This window comes from Lepidochelys kempii, chromosome 14 (genome assembly GCF_965140265.1).
Source record: "Lepidochelys kempii isolate rLepKem1 chromosome 14, rLepKem1.hap2, whole genome shotgun sequence".
In the NCBI taxonomy this organism is placed as follows: Eukaryota; Metazoa; Chordata; order Testudines; family Cheloniidae; genus Lepidochelys; species Lepidochelys kempii.
In genome coordinates, this window is record NC_133269.1 from 14,396,556 (window position 1) to 14,415,765 (window position 19,210).

The 19,210-nt window shown below is 49.4% G+C and overlaps 1 protein-coding gene across 4 annotated transcripts; it reads right to left on the reverse strand.

Annotated features, from left to right (window-relative positions):
- Positions 1–251: 251 nt before the first annotated feature.
- Positions 252–18,360, reverse strand: FDXR (ferredoxin reductase). Of its 4 annotated transcripts, none has more exons than XM_073312151.1 (13): positions 18,176–18,264; positions 14,145–14,527; positions 13,753–13,850; positions 11,873–11,968; positions 10,830–10,952; positions 9,480–9,593; positions 8,754–8,855; positions 6,041–6,148; positions 5,597–5,681; positions 4,420–4,619; positions 3,776–3,947; positions 3,348–3,521; positions 252–1,202 (listed from the first exon to the last, which is right to left on the reverse strand). In XM_073312151.1, the coding sequence occupies exons 2-13, from the start codon at positions 14,161–14,163 to the stop codon at positions 1,072–1,074; spliced, it is 1,422 nt and encodes a 473-aa protein (XP_073168252.1). In that variant the 5' UTR covers positions 14,164–14,527; positions 18,176–18,264; the 3' UTR covers positions 252–1,071. The 4 variants fall into 4 exon arrangements, with proteins under 4 accessions (XP_073168252.1, XP_073168253.1, XP_073168251.1 ...); XM_073312152.1 differs by having other exon boundaries at positions 14,145–14,342; positions 18,176–18,192; XM_073312150.1 differs by lacking the exon at positions 14,145–14,527 and having other exon boundaries at positions 18,176–18,359.
- Between the last annotated feature and the right edge of the window lie 850 nt (positions 18,361–19,210).

The window sequence follows — 19,210 nt, forward strand, 5'->3', positions numbered from 1 at the left end:
AAAGAGGAAAAGGGGAGCATTTAATAATCTTTAAAACATACAGACTACATAAAAAAGCAGAAAGGCCAAGAGGTTGCTGCTAGTCGCAATCAGGGCAGGCTGCACCTCTGAAATACTAATGCACAGATGATTCTGGATACTCTGGGACAAGTCAATTATATATTTACTAATTGCCCCCCCCACCTCCAGGATAAAAAAATAAAATAACCCAAGCCTGGTCTAGGTTTCATCATTAAGTGCTACTGAGCAGATGAGGACTCTCCAGGATTTATTGACACAGACTGCATAGTAAAGTTGGCAGACAGACAGCGGATGAGAAGCAGTGCCCTGCATTTGCATAGCTCTTCGGCTAGCTGCAGTCCTAGGCTGGCCAGCCAGCCCTAAAATTAATGCAGACAGAGATTAAGAGGTTGGACTCTTAAAAATGTAGCTCCAACTTCACCTTCCTCTTCCTGAAAGGGCTTAGTTATAGGTGATTTAAAGAGAGAAAATAACTTGCTCAGACTCTGACACAGGTTACAAGGAAATAAAGCCATTTGGCTTCAGGCTTTTGGTGTGAATGGAAAGGTGACTGTCACTCATTTTCTCTCACTGGCTTTAAAGGTGCAGTAAAATTTCTTTGGAACTAGCAGAGGAGAGCAGCGATCCAGGGCCTCTCACTCTAAGCGGCACCCAGTCCAACTAAGCGGTTAATGCCCAAGTGACTCCAACTACAGCGAGCTCCCAGATGACTGCAGTGACCCCCTATAGGGCTGACACAGGCAGGAAAAGTAGCTGGAGTCAAGACTGTAGGCTGTAAAGACCTGGAGTCAGTCAATAGCACATGGCCTTGTGTAAACTCATGTCCGCTTTGAGAATCCAGAGTCAGTTCCAGCTCACTACTGGACACCTCCACAGGCCCCTGGAGCCACCCACCTTCTCCCATGCATCCAAGAACAGCAATCAGTTCTGACTGTGCCAATCCTCCATGGCAGGCAAGGCCAGCAGCAAATGGGACTTGCTGAGGAGATGCAGGGGATACATGGTGGATCTGTCAATTTCTTGCACCCAGAGGGCTGTGAATAGGCATCTTCAGTGACCGATCAACTGCAGCATCTCCCGAGGATCCACTAGCTTTTCCCGAGGTTTGCCAGCCAGCTTGCCTCTTGCCACTTCAGCAGCATCTATCTTCTCCCAGTCTGAGAAGGTAACTGGATGGACCCCTGGTGTTATAACAAAACAGAAAGCATAGGTCCATCTATCCCAAATGAACAAGAATGAAACATGTAAGCAAACAGAAGAGCCAGAACCTTGCAAACACAAGCACCTTCAAAACTCAGCAGCACAAAGGCAGTTATAAGACAGGCTCCAGAGATCCAGTCAAATCTGACTAGTCAGACACTTGAATGCCATAACAGCATTCAGCGTAGCACTCGCCCAGGGGAAACTGCCTTGGTTCACTTAAAACGTCTTGAACTGTTGGAGGGAAGCACACTTGAACCGAAAGTCTTTAAATACAGCAGCAGTAAATACCCTCTGGGGTATTTTAATCTGTCCCCAAATGTGCCTGGAAGGATTGCTATGAAAGCCATTCAACATCAATAGCCGCGCTGTTTATGCAGCTGACAATGACACTTTACCCAAGGACTGTGCTGATTTTAAATGGCCCTTGCCTAGCACCTGTGCGCGGCCCTGCAATGACTTTTAAACCTTAAAAATTACATTTAAATTAGGAGAATTGCAGTCCCCCACCTGTGGGGTTGGTTTTTTTAAGTAATAAAAAGCGGGTTGGGACACATCGTTTTACACACTCTGCTTCCATAAATACCATGAGGAAATCACTGACACAAGATAGAGGCTAAGAGTTAAGTGTGATTCAAACAGAGATTAAACAGTTGCATGAAGAATAAAAACAGTTTACAGTTACATTAGACAAGATACAAAAATTAAAGGACAGAAGCCCTCATGCTTCAGGGCATAAGTCAATAATAAATCAGAGTGTAAGGAAGAAAATTTCTCTCCAGATAGACAGTTATGGAATAGCCTACTAGGGGATTACTTGCACAATCTGGTGTTTGCTACTACAAGATACACGGTACTGAATTAAGATGACTGGCCTGAACTGGTGTGATCATTCCTATGAGCATAAGTGCAACAGGGCTCAAGGAGAAATCTGTCATAGGAAAGACTCTGAGAACAGGCCGCCTCCTGGGATGAACAACAGGGTAGAAATTTCTCTCTAAATCACTGACTTAAATATGGATTAGATTCATAGAAAGCGGGAGCTATATTTGAGGACTGTTGGGTATCATCTATGCAATGAGTTTGATGATCTCAGACCATAGAGGATTTGTATTCACACCAAGGAATCTACCAGCACAACCAGCATCCTTGCTGGTCACCTCAGCAGGGAAACCTCAGCAGGGTTTAGCAGCCCATGGAAAGAACTCCTCTCGCATTCTTGGAGGTGGTTCTTCCAGTTTAGGACTGAAGCATTATGGAAGGTGCAGCATTGGTGGGGAGCTCATGCTGTCCTTGAACAGACCAGTGGGTAACAGAATCTCAGACCCAGGACTGTCACCTTTCTCTACAATATATTCACTGTAACCACTTATAAGCTTCGTATACAAGGTTCCACGTTATGTTAACAATAAGCAGAAGTGCTCAAAATAGCACTCCTGAGGTGCGCTGCAAGCACCCAACTTGGTCTCTCCGTATTCTGCACCATTAGGCAGTCCATCTTATTCTTGCTTCAGTGAGGGTTGTAAATTGTAATTAAAATGCATCATATAATTTTCACACTATTTTTTAAATTTAAAAAAGACTGTTCCTGGCAAAAAGCAAAGGGGATAAAGAGACTTGAGAAATGCTTCAGATGTCTAATCAGCAAGTGAAGTCTAACTCAGACGTTACAAAAACGAATGCTAAGAGAAGTGGGTGGAATTTAAACATGGGTAGCACCCATACAAATGAAAGCACCAGGAATAGAGAGCACACGGTGCAAGCTTTGTCCACTCAGCCTTGCCCATGCAATTAAATCCTGACGCTCAGTACTGTGATCTTATTACTGCACGCGTCCCGTGCAGACTGACAGTTAGACCAGCGTGTGTGGCATTTGTTCTCTCCCACCGCCCCCCAAAGAGATGAGGGGAAGAGAAATGTCCACTACAGACTGAGACAAGATCAAACCCTTTTCCTTAGTCAAATTAGAGCCCATGCTCCAGATTTCAGGAGACAGTTCATTAACCCATTGTCTCAGCCTACAACTTTTGCCTGAGTTTGCTGGAAGGAGGTTGGCTGGCTCACACATCTATGTTCATGGCTACAGATGCTCACACACAAGGACTCGTGTACGCACGTTCACAGACCTCGACTATGCAGGATGCTCCTCACAGACTTGAAGCCTTCCTTGGAGTTAGAAAGCTTCAGCAACCCCGACTGGAGATCTTCTAGCACGGACTGGGCTGTGTCGAAGCTATCGTTCATGGTGGTGATAATCACCCCTGTGGGTCCCCTCTTCACCCAGCCACTGCAGTACAGACCTGTAACAACATGTTACTCAAAGTCTGACATGTTCTGACGCAATCCCCAGCACACACGTAGGGATAGAGTCCAGCAGACTCCCCAAACACAGCTGTCTCTTCAGCTTGAAGGGACTCCAAGAGTTAGCTATAGATCTACATTTCCCTATCAAACTTCCTATAGGCATGTTCCCCTCCACCCCACCCACACTCATAAGCTCTGTTACCCGAACACTACACACAAGGAAACCTCAACACTGAGCGTTAATACTAACCTGGTGCCCCTTGAACCCTGCCCAGGCTGTTGGGGATGATCCCCAGTTTGGAGTCAAATGGTATTGAAGAGTCAAGTGGGAGGCTCCGGTAGCCAATGCTGCTGAGGATCAACCCACATTCAAGCTCCTCCACTTCTCCAGTGGGGACAGCTCTGGCGGACTCGCCTGAACCCTACATAACCCAGGGAGGGAGAGGGAAGAAAGAAAAGAGTTAAAGAGCCTGTAATGCAAATGCAGTTGAGAGTCTTCTCGCCCAAGAGAAACAGTAACATCTCCCTTCTACCTCCTGGATTCACTAGCAATCCCGTTACTGGATATTAGTAGGCTGAGTTATTGGAGTGTTCTCCCATTGCAACCTTCAATACCAAGGGACAGAAAGTTTCCTTTGTATCAGAAACAGCTCCTGGAGGAGACCTAGGGCTGACTTCCCAAGAATCTGTCATTCCAGCTGCTCAGACGGCAGGCAGTTTTGCTGGTTCTAATTGGACCAGGAGTATCAAGCTGTCCTTAGATTAACGCAGAAGGGCTGCCCAGAGATCTCCCGATCCAAGTGGCTGCAACAGACTTTTACTCATCTCCCAGCAACACAGAACCAAGCATGGGGAGGGCAAATCCTTTAGAAAGAGAGAACTTTGAGTCCATACTTCCAGCCTGGTGACGGCCATTCGGATGCCTCTTGCTTGCTTCCCATCAGCAGCGGGCAGTACCTCCAGCGGGCTGCACCGGAATTTCAAGCCCCACTCTTTGGTTGCTGATGCCCAACGACTGGCCTCTCTCTCACCAGGTTTCTCCAGGGCCGATTTGACCATCAGCTCGGTCAGACGCTTCCTGGGTCTGGGAACATCTAAAATTTAAAAGAGCAAGGCAGGAGCATAAGGAACCCTGAACAGAGGTCTGCCAGTCTCTAAAGGGGGACCACGCAAGGAGGAGAGTCTGGACCAATGTACAGTTAATGCTAAAGAATTACATCCAGTCAGCATCTGCAAGCCTCTAAACCATGAATAAGGCAGATTGCTGCTGTGCCAGGCACAGCAGCACAGTTGGGACTTTGGAACAGCTTTGTCAAAAGCCGCAATCTCTGAATTCAACAGTTTGAGAAGAAAGTCCAAGGGCACCTTAGAACCCAACTCTCCTTTCAGTTTAGCTTGGAACATGGGCTTTCAGACCTGGATTCTCCTTCACTGAAAGTCACACACTGACCCTGCCCTTCATGATTCATCTCCCCATCACTCCCCAACAGTCCATTTAATGCTGTTACAAGCCTGAGCAGACAAACTACACTGGAACGTGCTGCAGGTAAGAGCTGGGTGTCCATTTCCTCTAGACACAGGTGGTGTTGCAGCTCTCTTGCTGCTAGCCATCCTTGAATACTCGCCACCAGGGCTACCCTGCTACTGTTTCAGCCTGTTGACCTTCTGGGCACTGTGGCTTAGCCAGGTGGAACTCATGTGCTAGTCAATCAGGGCATTGCAAGGCTTTTTCCATAGCCTTATGGTCTAGCAAGCGAGTGAGGGCAAAGGGGAAGAAGAAATTAGCTCTCTCATTACAGCCCAATAGACCATAACAACTGCATCCACTCAGGTGCCAACACAGGGTAAGGCAGAAATCAGAGACTGGTTTCCAAGATGCCAGAGTGATGAGGAGAGGGTAAAGTTGTCCACTGGTTTTGTTTAGTTTAGCAACAGGATTGGAAAGTAGGGTAAGGCCCCCTGGCCTCATCCTTCATCTCCAAGAGCTGCCCCGGATAGAACCTATGGGTATTCACCCCACCATAGAAATCTCACCATCCAACTTGTGTTGTGCTGGGCAGACTTTCCTCACCTTTAATAACATCGCCAAGGCCTGTAAAATCAGCGGGGTCCAGGAGAGGTCTGGTACCAGGCAGGTTTATCATCTCCCGCAACTCCTGGGAACGTCAGACAGGAAGACATGATACCTCACTGTGCCGTGTGTAGATGAGGCAGAGAAGCCATAAGAACAGCACAGATCCAAAAGAGAAGCCATTTCCACCAGACAGGCGGCACAGGCCAGCAACTCCTGATTTATAGATAGGAGGCTGAGTTCAGCATGTGGGCACAGTAACCAGGATGCCGGCATTCAGGCATTCACGTGCCTTCTTGTAGACCTTTGAAGCCACAATCAGTAGATTCAACACCTCATGTTGAATTAACTAGACCCACAGAAGGGGGGCTTCGGGTTAGATTTACAGTCATAGCAAATCCTGTTACATTACAGTACCCTTAAGCTCAAACAAGTATATTTTACCTTTATGGTGAAAGCTACCTGGAGGGGCCCCCTCCTCCCAACAAGCCACACACGCTTGACCTTACTGCAGGCTATGGCTGCCAAGGAGCCTTCAGTTATATCAGTCTTCTGCAAGACAAAGATGTGACAATGAATGAGGGTGGTGGGAGAGATAGGAAGGCACAGCGCAGGAAGTTGAAAACAACAGGGCATCTGCTTGCGCAGAAAAAGTCACCTCCCTTTCCAGGGGTGGTTTTCGCAGCTAACGCCTTAACACAGCACTCACTGAAAATACTGTCTGCAATCCTTACACAGTTAACAGGGTAACACCTTACTGAGCAGCCTCAAGGGAAATCTCCCTTCTTTAAAAGCCTTTTAAGAGGATGCTAAAAAAAGAACTAAACAAAACACACACAACCCCAAATCAGTCAGCCATTTAAAGCTTGGGGCCAACAGGGCAAGGATCCTTACCTTTCTAATCTCCTCGGCTGTAGGGATTCACACAGGGGCATTTGGTGACTTGCCCCTTTACCCTTCCCTACAATGGAAGGAACTCCTCTATTGACTTAGACCAGAGGTGGGCAAACTTTTTGGCCTGAGGGCCACGTCGGGGTTCCGAAACTGTTTGGAGGGCCGCGTAGGGAAGCCTGTGCCTCCCCAAACAGCCTGGCCCCTGCCCCCTTTCTGCCCCCTCCCACTTCCCGCCCTCTGACTGCCCCCCTCAGAACCCCCAACCCATCCAACCCCCCCGCTCCTTGTCCCCTGACTGCCCCGACCCCTATCCACACCCCCACCCCGACAGGCCCCGCGGGACTCCCACACCTATCCAACCACCCCCTGCTCCCTGTCTGCCCCCCGGAACCCCCCTGCCCCTTATCCAACCCCCCCACTCCCTGCCCCCTTACCATGCCGCTCAGAGCGGCAGGACGGGCAGCCACGTCGCCCGGCCGGAGCCGGCCACACCACCGCACTGCCCAGCAGGAGCTCACAGCCCTGCCGCCCAGAGCACTGGTGGCACAGCAAGCTGAGGCTGCGGGGGAGGGGTGACAGCAAGGGAGGGGCCAGGGGCCAGCCTCCCCGGCCAGGAGCTCAAGGGCCAGGCAGGACAGTCCCGCAGGCTGGATGTGGCCCATGGGCCATAGTTTGCCCACCTCTGACTTAGACAGTGATGGGATCTATACCAGCATCACTGAAAACGTGGCTTAGGGTTGTAGAATAAAATGCTTAGCGAAGTCTCCTTACAACAGAAAAGAATTGAGACGGGCAGTTCTGCTCAGGAGGGCAGACTAATTAGAGATTCCAGCTGGATGGTACCTCAAAGGGTTCCAGATCTGATTTGCTCAGTTCAGAAGTCAAAATATGTTTTTTTCCTAACCATCAGCATCACAAGCTAGACAATGTGAAAAGCCCAGCAGGACTCTTTTCTGCCTCTTCCTTCCCCTTCCGATAAAGATTCTGCAAACAGATCTCGTGGACGGTTTTACTGATGATGCCCGAGGTGCAACAAACTTCCAGACTCACTTGCTTGTAGCGGGATTAGCTCCACAGAGATAAAAGCAGGGAAGAACCTACATTCACCACAAAAAAGGACCAAATCTGACCAAGGCACAAAGTCGGCTTTGGGAACGTTACACTTCATAGACAAGTGCCATGTCCCCCTTGTGCCGGGGCTGAGTACCGCCTCTGGTCCCAAAGACCACATCATTTGAAGCACAGCTCCCACTTCCCAATCAGTGTTGCTATGTAAGGCCTCTAAAAATTGGCAAAGTCCCAAGCTTTTTTAAATTTAGTCATGAATATTGGAGGGAGTAGTTGAGTTTCAATCAGTCTCTTTTCAGTTCCGGAGGGACAGAAAGCTCTGGGAGGCCCTTGCTACTAACATCTGGGGCAGCAGCTGTACGCAGCAGCTGCTGCCAACAAGCTTCCAGCTATCAAACTGGAAGCATGGTAGGGAAAAGATCTAAGAGGCTGGAGAGCAGGCACATCGGGTACTGCTGAGGCTGTTGCTACCACTAAGAGCCTGGGAAGCAGAGATGCGTGGGGAAGAGGCACACCCTTTCCAAAAGAGAGAAACAGGCTAAACTTCTGACCCCACAGCAGCTCCAGCTGGGGGCAGGCTGCAGTTCCCTCTTTGTCACTTGCAAGGAGAAAGGGCCAGAGCCTCATTCATTGCCTTTAAAAAACTGTCAGAGTTTGAGGTTGTGAGAGACAAAGTAAAGTGATGATCTCCACACCAGGAAGGGCCATGAGTGCTACAGGAGAGGCCAGCTGGCTCTGGGAGAATCCCAGCCAGATTTTTGCATTCCCTAGCTCTTGGGTATGTAAGGAGAACGTTTCACACTGGGGAAAGCTCTAAAGCATTGTAGACTGGATTGGAGCATGGTGTTTTCCTTGCCTTTTTTTAAGGGCACCAAATATGCTTTTGCCATCAGCTGGATCCTAATGCTGAGTCCATGACTCCCCCAATCACTCCCATAGCAACGCTTGGATACTACAAACCTAGGACTACAACTCCCTTGCAGGGAAGAGCCAGAGGGGAAGCAGGCTGTGAGGGAGAAAGGCTCTGCTTGAAAACAAAACCCACAGATGAGTATACATGTGGTTGTTTTAATCAGCTATTTTGTCTGGGTTTCCCTCTTACATCAAACCCTAATGAACTTGAAGTTGAATTCTGGCCCTTCACGCAAACTCTGCACCTTGCGTTCTATATTTTACAGCACCTCCCTCAACTCACCCTGAGTATATCGAGTGGAGACAGCAGAACTCGGGCAACATCCAGAGCCACATTCCCCTGCCCCATGACCACAGCTGTCTCGCTGCTTAGGTCGGGCTTCAGCTGTGTGGAGAGAGAGATCTGAATAGTACATTCAACACCCAGTCGATCCTGGCATCATCACCACACTTAAGGCTGGTTCTCTCCATCCCCTCCTTGTTAGAAAGGCAGAAGTTTCTTCTGCCTCCTGTTTCACTCTAGCTGCCATTCTAACCCAGATAAAGGGGCCCAGGTAGGCCGAACAGTCATTCCCTCAGATGCAGTTGCCTGGTGTGGCTTTGTCACAATGGCTAGTTTGCAACACATTCAGTTATTTCCCCAGCCTGCATCTCTTTCAGTGTATCCTGGGCCCCCACTCCTGTAGATCTCCTGGATTCCATCTCTCACAGGGAAGCTCTGAGAGTCTATTATTTTGAGAAGCCAGCTTAATCCCCCCAGCCCTAAAAGTGTCCCTTTTGGGCTTCCCTATGTCCTTTCCAAGAAGTGCTGGCAATCTATAGAGCTGGCTAATCCTCTCACTGACATGAAAATTGTTCACATTTTTAACAGCAGAGGAGGATTTAATTTTGTGTCTGCTAATCTTTTTCGATTGCAAGACTTTCGGACAGGCACTAATCCAGAGTTGGATGACTGAATACAGATGCACGGAGAGCACAGAGTCTCCGAGAGGAAAAAACAAACCCTTACATCTCTGTTCTCAGGCAGTCCATTGTACCAGCCCACAAATGCTCTTGCTGAATAAACCCCTGAGAGGTTCTCCCCTGGGATTCCAAGGATCCGGTTATCCTCAGCACCATAGCTCTGCAGAGACAGAAGCAACATTCCCATAGTCATACACATGCCACTGCATGGAGGTATAAATATCACACGCCATGCAAATCTCCAGCCCCACAAACACAATACAGAGGAGCCATTGCTCAGCAGTTGTATCTCTTGGATACTGTACCGCTGCCAATCACCGTAATATCCAGGCACCTCCTGGGGTAGTAGATCAGCACAGCAAAGACTCTAGTGAGTTTTGTGGAATTACCGGCTCTTCTCGGCTTGCAGGAAGCCCTGCTCATCACACTAATCTAGCCATGCTGGATTATGTCAGACACAGAGGTGTGATGAGGGAGAGTGGTGTTTTCAAGCTGCTTTTTTAGGGCAAGAGCAACATGAACCTGGAGAAATGGTAACTGTGCATCTCCTCCTCTGGGACCCACCTCTCACTCCCCAAATAGCCATAAAGCCTGTCGCTTTTTAGACTAGCAGCTATTTTCTCCAGCGTCTTGGCAGGAAGGAGAACTATGGCGGACTATGCCACAGACACACGCACTCCACAGGGCACTGGACTCAGAACGATAGTTCCAGTCAGGAGGGGAGTTTCTTGCCATTCTGCAATGGAAAACAAGGAACAGACATTTCCCTCCTACTCGCTCAGCCATTCCTCTATGGGACAGGATAGGATACAGTCCGCCACAGAGGTGAACTGTCCGCAGATCAGCAACACGCTATGGGATGTGCACGTCAGGTTGAATGGCTACAGGAAATATTCACCGGCACAGCTACTCAGAGATTGAAACACCCTCTTCTTTCACTGAAATAGAGCGAATTTCATCCCCCATCACCTCAGACCTGACACTGTTCACTTCATGCTCAGGAGAAAGGGCAGTTCATTGGTTAGGACACTAATCTGTGACTGGCGAGATGGGGATTCAGTTCCCTGCTCTACCTCAGACCTCCTGTGTGACCTTGGGCAAGTCACTTAGCCTCTCTGTGCCTTGGTTTCCCACCAGCCCTGCCCTGCCAGACAGAGGTGTTGTAAAGATAAATCATGAGGAGCTAAGACACTACAGTGATGGAGAACATATAAATACCTAAGAGAGGTAGATTCCCTCTCCTTTAAAAACTAAACTTGACAGGAAGGGCTAAACTGTGGGGGAATCCAACAGACTCAATACCCCAAAACTCGGTAGGAAGGAGTGAAGCACGCTGGATCTGATCGCGACGCCACCCCAGTCCTTTCCCCACTAGACACAAGGACCATTAACCCACCAGCACCACTGCGTGATAAGCCCGCTGCAGCTCCTTCACCGTCACGTCCTTCCCGATAGTGACGTTCCCATAATAGGAACAGCGATCGGAATGTGCCGTCTGCGTAAACGTGTTGATTACATTCTGTTGGATCAAAAGAACTTTTAAAGGGTGTGAATTTAACAGCCACACAGCACATCCCACAAAGCACAGCAGCATGGTCTGGGGATGTATAGGTCCGCAATGCCCCCACGTGGCCTTGAAGCGAGAGGTCAGTGTCTCTCTCTCTAATTCATGCTGGCTGTTCCAGGACGCGTAGCTCTTATCTGACAAAGGCTTGAATATTTCATTTTAAAGTAAACAGTTACCCACAGCTTGGCACCACGTCAGTCAGATCTGTCGAAAGGAAGCGATAAACGGCAAAAGAAATAGGAACAAAAAAAAAAAAAAGATCCAATCACTGCTAGTGCGAGTTTGCCCCTTGGAAGAAACACTTGGCTGGAAGTTTTGCTAACTTGAATTTTGCCCCTTGAACAGCCCTCACCAGGATCAAGAGGAACAACTCAAAGTTCCAGCTGTTCTTGTTCCGTGCTACTGAACAATCCCAGCATGGACCTATTGCCACAGATATCCTTGCCTGACACTCCCAGCTTTTAATATGAAAGCTCTTTCTTGAAATCAGACTGTGCAGCAATTTATTCTTACGTGCACCTCCCCCCATTTCCGAACTTTTCCCCTCACTTTAGTCATCAATGTCTCTGCTTCCTAGTACCTTTGTCCATTCAGCAAACACCACTTCTGTCCTTGGAATGCCTGACCAGACCTAGTCTGGCAACAGAAAACAGGCCCCACTACAGAGAGAGAATCCCCTACAAACAAGAATTGCACCCTAACACTGGCACTTCTTATACCTCTCTTGAGAGGACCTATGACTCGTCTCAGCTCACAATGGTGTAAGCGGACCACCACATCCAGTTCACAACTCTTGGACAAAGCTACCGACACGGACTCTCCATTTCCACCACGCCTCGATCCCATGAGGCAATCGGAAAGCCAGTACTAACTTTGACTTCAGGGTGGTCTGGTGCCACTCCAAAACGAACAAGGCCGAAGGGAACTGGCAGCTTCTCATAAATATCCACCTGGGCCAGTCTGTGGTGCTAGAGAAGAGGAGAAAGTTCACAGTTACAATGTAAGCAGCCAAGAGAGAAAAAAAGCACACAACCTAAGTGGCTAACAACAGGGGCCCAACATCAACCTCCTGCTGTGGAAACTGGCTGCACATCAAGAGACACTGATCTTTCTGAATCTGCAGGCACAGTTAAATTCAGGAGAGTGCTTTAGCATCTCAGAAAAAAGGAGAGTCGTGCTGGGAGTCTGTAGTTCAGTGGCGCCCAGCGAAACTCCCTGAACACTGAGATCATCATGCATGGAAGGAAGGCAAGATATGGCCTATCCTCTGTGTCCCTACAGTCTTTATCAAGGGTCTGCTTTTACTTCTGAATGCACAGATCACAGAACATCTGGCAAATCCAGCTGGGGCAAGAACATACACATCACCGCAGCTGTATTTTAGTTTAATTTTGGTTGTAAGGTGTTGCATTCAGATAGCAAGGAGGAGCATACAATGGTGACAAAAGCCCCTTTGATTACATAAGAGTAGCTGCCATAACACCACTCACATTTTCAAGACAACCACCTAAATAAAAAGTAAATTAATGTGCACAGAGTGCTGGCATAGAATAAAGGAAATTAGGCCAGCCAGTCTATTCCCATCCTCGTTTAAAAAAAAAAAAGAGTATGTGGGCACCAGATACAAAATATTGCACATTTCTAGTATATTTCAGGCTTGTAAGCAAAACTCTCCTGTGTTCTGCTAAACCACACTGTCAGGTTGGGATACTGTGGATTTTGCCAGCCTGCCCCAATAGAAAGAGGAAAGGAATTATTTAAAGAAACTTAATAGGGGGATCTATCTTTTAACCTGAGGATTTATTAACTTGCACCAATAGACTATGGCTGGTTTGGTTTTTGTGCAATAACTATTTTATCTTAGGACATGCCCACTAGGTCAGTGAAAGGAATATGAGATGTTGCAAAACATTGCCAGCAGAGATCCATGTCTGACCAGCCCATCATGGAGAGTTTGGCACTGGGTATTTAAGCAATTGCTGCAGAAGTACATTGGGTGAAAGATGCCCCAGATTTCACCCCTTTGGCCCCCCAACAGCAGTTAACAATGTCGGCCGAGATCCTAAAATCTTACTGCCGATTATACACATTTTAGGTTTGTAGCTGGTATGTATTTTAGACACAGTCAGATTTTTTGCTTTAAGTACTTATTTAGCAGCTAGTATTTTGAGACCGTGTATCTCTCGTGCTATTTGTGGAGATTAAGCCCTGAAATTTGTTCCTGAAGTTGGCTAAAATGCAGAGTATTATACCACAGTATGCTCAAGTGTACTTCAGAGACAGCAAAAAGCAAGTAACCTCACTTGATTAAGCAACTGTGGATGTGATTTATCACTAGCACCACTCGGCAGGTTTTGTAATCTATTCTCATCACCAGACCAATAACTGATCGGCTGAGGTTCTGACATTTACTGTTAAGTGAAATTTGTTTGTTCATTTGTTTGGCTTAGTCAATATGGAGAAGGACCTAAAACAATTCTCCCTGGTTACCTTTATTTATAGATGAATGTTACCAGCATTTTCTGGAATAAAAATTTTAAAAGCCCAGTAGACAGATATTTGTGGTGTATCTTATTACAGAAGCATAGTTTTGTCCCAATATATAGTGACAGCCTTATAGGCTTGATGGGGACAGCCCAACACAGTGCAGTCACCAGGGGAATCGTCCCCTCTATTGTGGGATGTCTACAGCCCACATGCCAGGAAGCAAGATGCTGAATATCTCTTCTTATGTTGAACGGAAGCCAGTTACCTTCAGGAGGTGCTGGGCAGTGTAAAACCCAGCAGGTCCACTCCCCACAACACATATCTGAGGAGCGAGAGCAGCTGTAGAAAGCAGCCTGCTGAAACCTGAGCAAAGAGCACAAAAGCAGAGTCAATGAGCAGAGAAAATACCACCCTTGACATAAATGCCTTAATCCTGCTAGGATTTCCCATGCATACTGGCTGGACCTCAGAACTGGGAGGGGTGCTAAAGGCTTCTAAGAGCTAGTCCCTCTGCATTAAGCAAACAAAGGATTTAGAACCAATTAAAACGGAGGGATGGAAGTTACCCTTAGGAACACGTATACAATGAAAAGGAAAGGAAAGCCACCAACAGGAAAACATCAGGGATGTGCCCAGGGATTCTGCTAGGTAACAGACCTTTCCTTTCAAAGGGCATCTTTACTGAAGGGGGGCATAGGATGACTCCCCTTGTGATGATTTCATCTTTAAGTCCCTTTCAGCGCTCCATTCTGCACAGCGGGCTGGATACTACGGCTTCCCCTTCCACCACTGACTTTGTTATCAGGTGGGGCTAGGAGGAAACGATCTTGCTGCCCACCACTTGAGATTTTCCTCCTGAGTGACAAGCCCAACAAAAGATCTCACTGTCACGGCAATCTAGCGCCTCGCATTCCCCACACTGCAGGCTATTCAAAGAACAGGTCATCAATAAACTTTAATGTGATCCGATTAACTAGCCACCAGAAGGGCTGGAGACAATAGTGATTTCAGTCATAGTCCAGCATGGCCTTGGCAGTCAGCTGAAAAGTACAAAAAGACATTCAAAGCAAAAATGCATTGGGGTCAAATGCCAGGGACTACAATTCCCTGCCAAACCCTGATATTTTCCTTCAGTGCCCTTGATATTTATATCTATTTTAGGAAGCAGTTACCCAGCTCCACTGTACCTGTAGAGTCAACTGGACTCTTTTAGAAATGGAGCGTGTCTGGGGAAGGTAGTTAGCCCAAAGGAATAGGAGTCAGGAGTCCTGGATTACATTCCAGACTCCGACACTGGCTTGCTTTGAGACTTTGCCTCTTGATGCCACTGTTCGCCTACCTGTAAATCAAGTAGAGAAATTCCTGCCTACCTCACAAGGAAACTGGGACTTCCTTAATTAATATTTTAATTAAAGCACTTTGATGATGACTTCAGAGGAATGGCAAAACAGAAGTGCAAGATAGGAACAGAATTTTCTCCTCTGAAAGGAGGAGGGTATATGCTTGCAGGGGTAGCTAATTTTTCATGAATCTACGCCTGGTGAATGGCGGAAGCCGGACGTCCTTGGAGACTGAAATCCTCTCTCTACAAAACAGCTACGGCACATGCAATGGCAATGCAAGTGTCCTCCCCATTCCACCCCGACAAGTTGATTCACCCTGACCTAGGAGGACAGAAAGTAGTTCAGTTTCCATGGTCCATTCAGACTTCAGCTTCTCTGCTGAAACTGCAGACCAGGTTCCCAAGTTACTATCGTCCATATCTCAAAAATCACCATCATGGCGATTTGTTCATTGAGTACTGGACTGAACCAGCTCATTCTGCCAAGGCCTTTCAGCGGTAGTCAGATGGCAACAATTTCGTCACTACTGACCTGAGCTTAAACCACCAATGGGTCTCTGTATCCTACTAACAAACAACCCACCAAAGCACACAGTCCTACGTCCAAATGTACATGTATTTAACAAGGAAGGGGGCTCTCGCTCTCAAAATGCTAACTGATATGGCAGTGTCTTCCAAACAGGCATCACTACAGAGTACTTTTACTTCTACTCACCCGAGATGTTACTAACATCAGGAAATTGGTGGTTTATTTACAACACTATTTTTTATTGGACAGGGTTACTTTAAAGAATGTGAACCTTTGCACTCAAGTTACAGGACAGGAATCAAAGGAAGAGTTGATCGTAGCTTTGAAAGTCATAGCTAAATCTACTCTAATTTCTATTATTTCTATTTTTCATTACATAAAAGTCCCTCAAAACCTCTCTCCATTACCCCTCTCTGGATCTTTGCCATCTCTGCTCTCTTTTTCATAAACGGAGGTAATAAACTGGACCACACAGGATGTATTGTTTCAGACAATATCATTTTTTTAATATGTCTCCTCCCTTCAACAAAACACTGAGCATCTTAGTATTATTGTTTAAATTAGACAGATACTGAACACAGGACAGATATCTGCACTGAGCTCTCTCTCCCCTTACTTCCAAATCTTCTTCTGGAAAAAGTCTTGCAAGTTCAGAGCCCAGCAGCAGAGGAGAAGTTTGAGGTAAGTTTTACTAATATGCATTGCTGTATATGTATCCAGTTGAACTTTATCTCCCCTTACATTGCTCACTCTCCCCCCATTGTGTCCAAATCCACCTCACAAGTCTGCAGTGGTTTTGGTTGCTTTGTTTTTAATCAGCTAAAACAATTTAATGTCATGAGCAGTCTTGCTAACCACTCCTACATCACCGAGGACCACGTTTCCAGGAGGGATTGTGGCTACTCAACTTGAGACACATGGGGCCTGACTATGGACGTGCAAAGCACCCACAACTCCAGCTGAAATCAATAGTTGTTGCGGGTATTCAGCTCTTCCAAAAAATCAGGCCCAAAGGGGCCTCAAGGGGGGACTCCGCTTTATTAACTCTTTCCGAGAGCGAACAGCTTCAAGGTCACAACTTTATTTGGGAGACAGGATCTGTGTTTTGGCCATTTCAGGGTAGGCCTATTCTGTCCTTCCCTTGGACTATCACTTCCCTAAGCGAAAGCTCAGGCATCCTTGGAATCAGCTCAAGCTCCTTTTGTGAACACAGGCTTCACCTTAGTTACTTCCCGGGCTTCACAACCAGCTGATGTTCCTATGGGTCTGGACATCAAAGTGTCAGGTAGATCTTTTGCCCCTTCTTTCCTCATTTCGATCTCATTGTCACATTGCTTCTTGCATTCCCTAAGCTACATAGCCCACATTCCCCTGCACCTCTAAATTCTCAAGTCATTGACTCCATAGCTCAGCTCCTACCACAATGATGCTCTCCCAGGCTCCCCGGTCCCTCTATAGCCAGGCTCCCATCTCCCCCCGGGTCCCTCTATAGCAGTGGTTCTGAAACATGGCTTCGCGTACCCCTTGGCGTACACAAAGGTCTTCCAAGGGTCACATCAACTGCTCTAGATATTTGCCTAGTTTTACACCAGGCAACATAAAAAAGCACTAGTAAAGTCCATACAACTAAAATTTCATACAGACACTGACTTGTTTACACTGCTCTATAGAGTATAAACTGAAATGTAAATACAATCTTTATATTCCAATTGATTTATTTATAAATATATGGCAAAACTGAGAGTCAGCTATTTTGCAATAATAGTGCGGTGATACTTTTGTATTTTTATGTCTGATTTTGTAACCAGTTGTTTTTAAGTGGGGTGAAACTTGGAGTAACCAAGGCAAATCAGACTCCTGAAAGAGGGACTGTAGTTTGGAAGGATTGAAAGCCACTGCTCTATAGCCAGGCTCCCGTGCGCCGCCCCCCCCCACCGGTCCCCTACGGCCAGGCTCCCGTGCGCCCCCCCTCACCGGTCCCCTACGGCCAGGCTCCCGTGCGCCCCCCCTCACCGGTCCCCTACGGCCAGGCTCCCGGGCGCCCCCCCGCCCCCGGCCCCCTACGGCCAGGCTCCCGGGCGCCCCCCCGCCCCCGGCCCCCTACGGCCAGGCTCCCGGGCGCCCCCCCCCCGCCCCCCTACGGCCAGGCTCCCGGGCGCCCCCCCCCGCCCCCGGTCCCCTACGGCCAGGCTCCCGGGCGCCCCCCCCCCGCCCCCCTACGGCCAGGCTCCCGGGCGCCCCCCCCCCGCCCAGGCTCCCGGGCGCCCCCCTACGGCCAGGCTCCCGGGCGCCCCCCCCCCGCCCCCCTACGGCCAGGCTCCCGGGCGCCCCCCCCCCGCCCCCGCCCCCCTACGGCCAGGCTCCCGGGCGCCCCCCCCCGCCCCCGGTCCCCTACGGCCAGGCTCCCGGGCGCCCCCCCCCCGCCCCCGGTCCCCTACGGCCAGGCTCCCGGGCGCCCCCCCCCCGCCCCCGGTCCCCTACGGCCAGGCTCCCGGGCGCCCCCCCCCGCCCCCGGTCCCCTACGGCCAGGCTCCCGGGCGCCCCCCCCCGCCCCCTACGGCCAGGCTCCCGTGCGCCCCCCCCCGCCCCCGGTCCCCTACGGCCAGGCTCCCGTGCGCCCCCCCCCGCCCCCGGTCCCCTACGGCCAGGCTCCCGTGCGCCCCCCCACTGGTCCCCTACGGCCAGGCTCCCGTGCGCCCCCCACCGCCCCCGGTCCCCTACGGCCAGGCTCCCGTGCGCCCCCCCACTGGTCCCCTACGGCCAGGCTCTGTGCCCCCGCTCTCCGGCCCCGGCGCAGCGAGCGAACGGCCCCCTTACCCGTGAGGCGGCGGAGGCGAGACGCCCACTCCCAGCAGCCGCGGCCGCAGCTCGAACCCATGCTGAGGGACCGCGCTCGGAGCGCCCCACCCACTAGAGACAAGACACTGCCTCTGCCGCCACCCCTGCGGCCGGGCAGCAAAGCCACTCCACGCTGCGTCCGCCTTAGCCAATCAAGTGGCGGAGAGCCCCTTCGATTAGCATAGCTCCGCTCCCACGCACTCAGAAACATGTCACTAGTGTAATTAGCATAACTACGCCTACCCGGAACACCGCCTGTTGGAGAGGACGAGCCCTTCCCCACGCCTGTGTATTCCGTCTCTATGGTTTATCCTCCAGTTCATATAACCAGTTTCGCCCTTAGCCTGGAGCACAGGGTAGAGAGTGCCTGTCCCTGTCTAGGAAGAATCATAGAGACGGGGGCAGTGGGGAGGGCTGGTTTGTTTGGTGGTGGAGTGGGAGCCAGAGGGGTCCCTCACATGCTTATTCAAGTGCAAGCTTTCACCATACCCTCCCCCACCCTGATTGTCCCCACACAGCCCCTAAATCCCCAGCCTGGGCACTGTTACTGGGACTTGGAATCAGGAGACGGAGGTTCTGTCTCTGCCACTGACTTCCTGTTTGACCTTGGGAAAGCCTCCTAGCATTTGAAGTGGCTAAAGCAAGATGCAGCACCTCCGGGGTCTGGTCTGTCCACCCCACTCTGAGTGGCACTGCAAGCTCATACTTGTGCCAGATCATAATGTCTTTAGGTTTAGGGGCCCTTTCGTGTCCCCTCCCCTGGCAGCTGTCAATGCGGGAAATTTTTCCTTCAACTGGGACAGGGGGGCTGGCGGGGTTAAAGTGGGACAGACCCACCAATCCTGAGACCATTGGGAGGCATGCTTCTTACCTGACTTTAGACCTGCTCCTGCTCCCATTGAAATCAATGGCAATGTCCCAGTGCATTACCAGCATCAATGAGAATGGTGCGTGTTCCATAACTCATAATCAATCTATTAACTTCTCTGTGTTCCTCTGTTTCCTAGTGGGTAC

Excerpts from the sequence above, each read along its gene's own strand:
- FDXR (XM_073312150.1), bottom strand. The coding sequence starts at position 18,236 with ATGGGTTCGAGCTGCGGCCGCGGCTGCTGGGAGTGGGCGTCTCGCCTC. Across the intron at positions 11,969-13,752 it reads CTGCCCAGCACCTCCTGAAG|CACCACAGACTGGCCCAGGT; the intron begins GTAACTGGCTTC and ends CCTCTTCTCTAG. Across the intron at positions 3,948-4,419 it reads TGGCCGTCACCAGGCTGGAA|GGTTCAGGCGAGTCCGCCAG; the intron begins GTATGGACTCAA and ends TGGGTTATGTAG.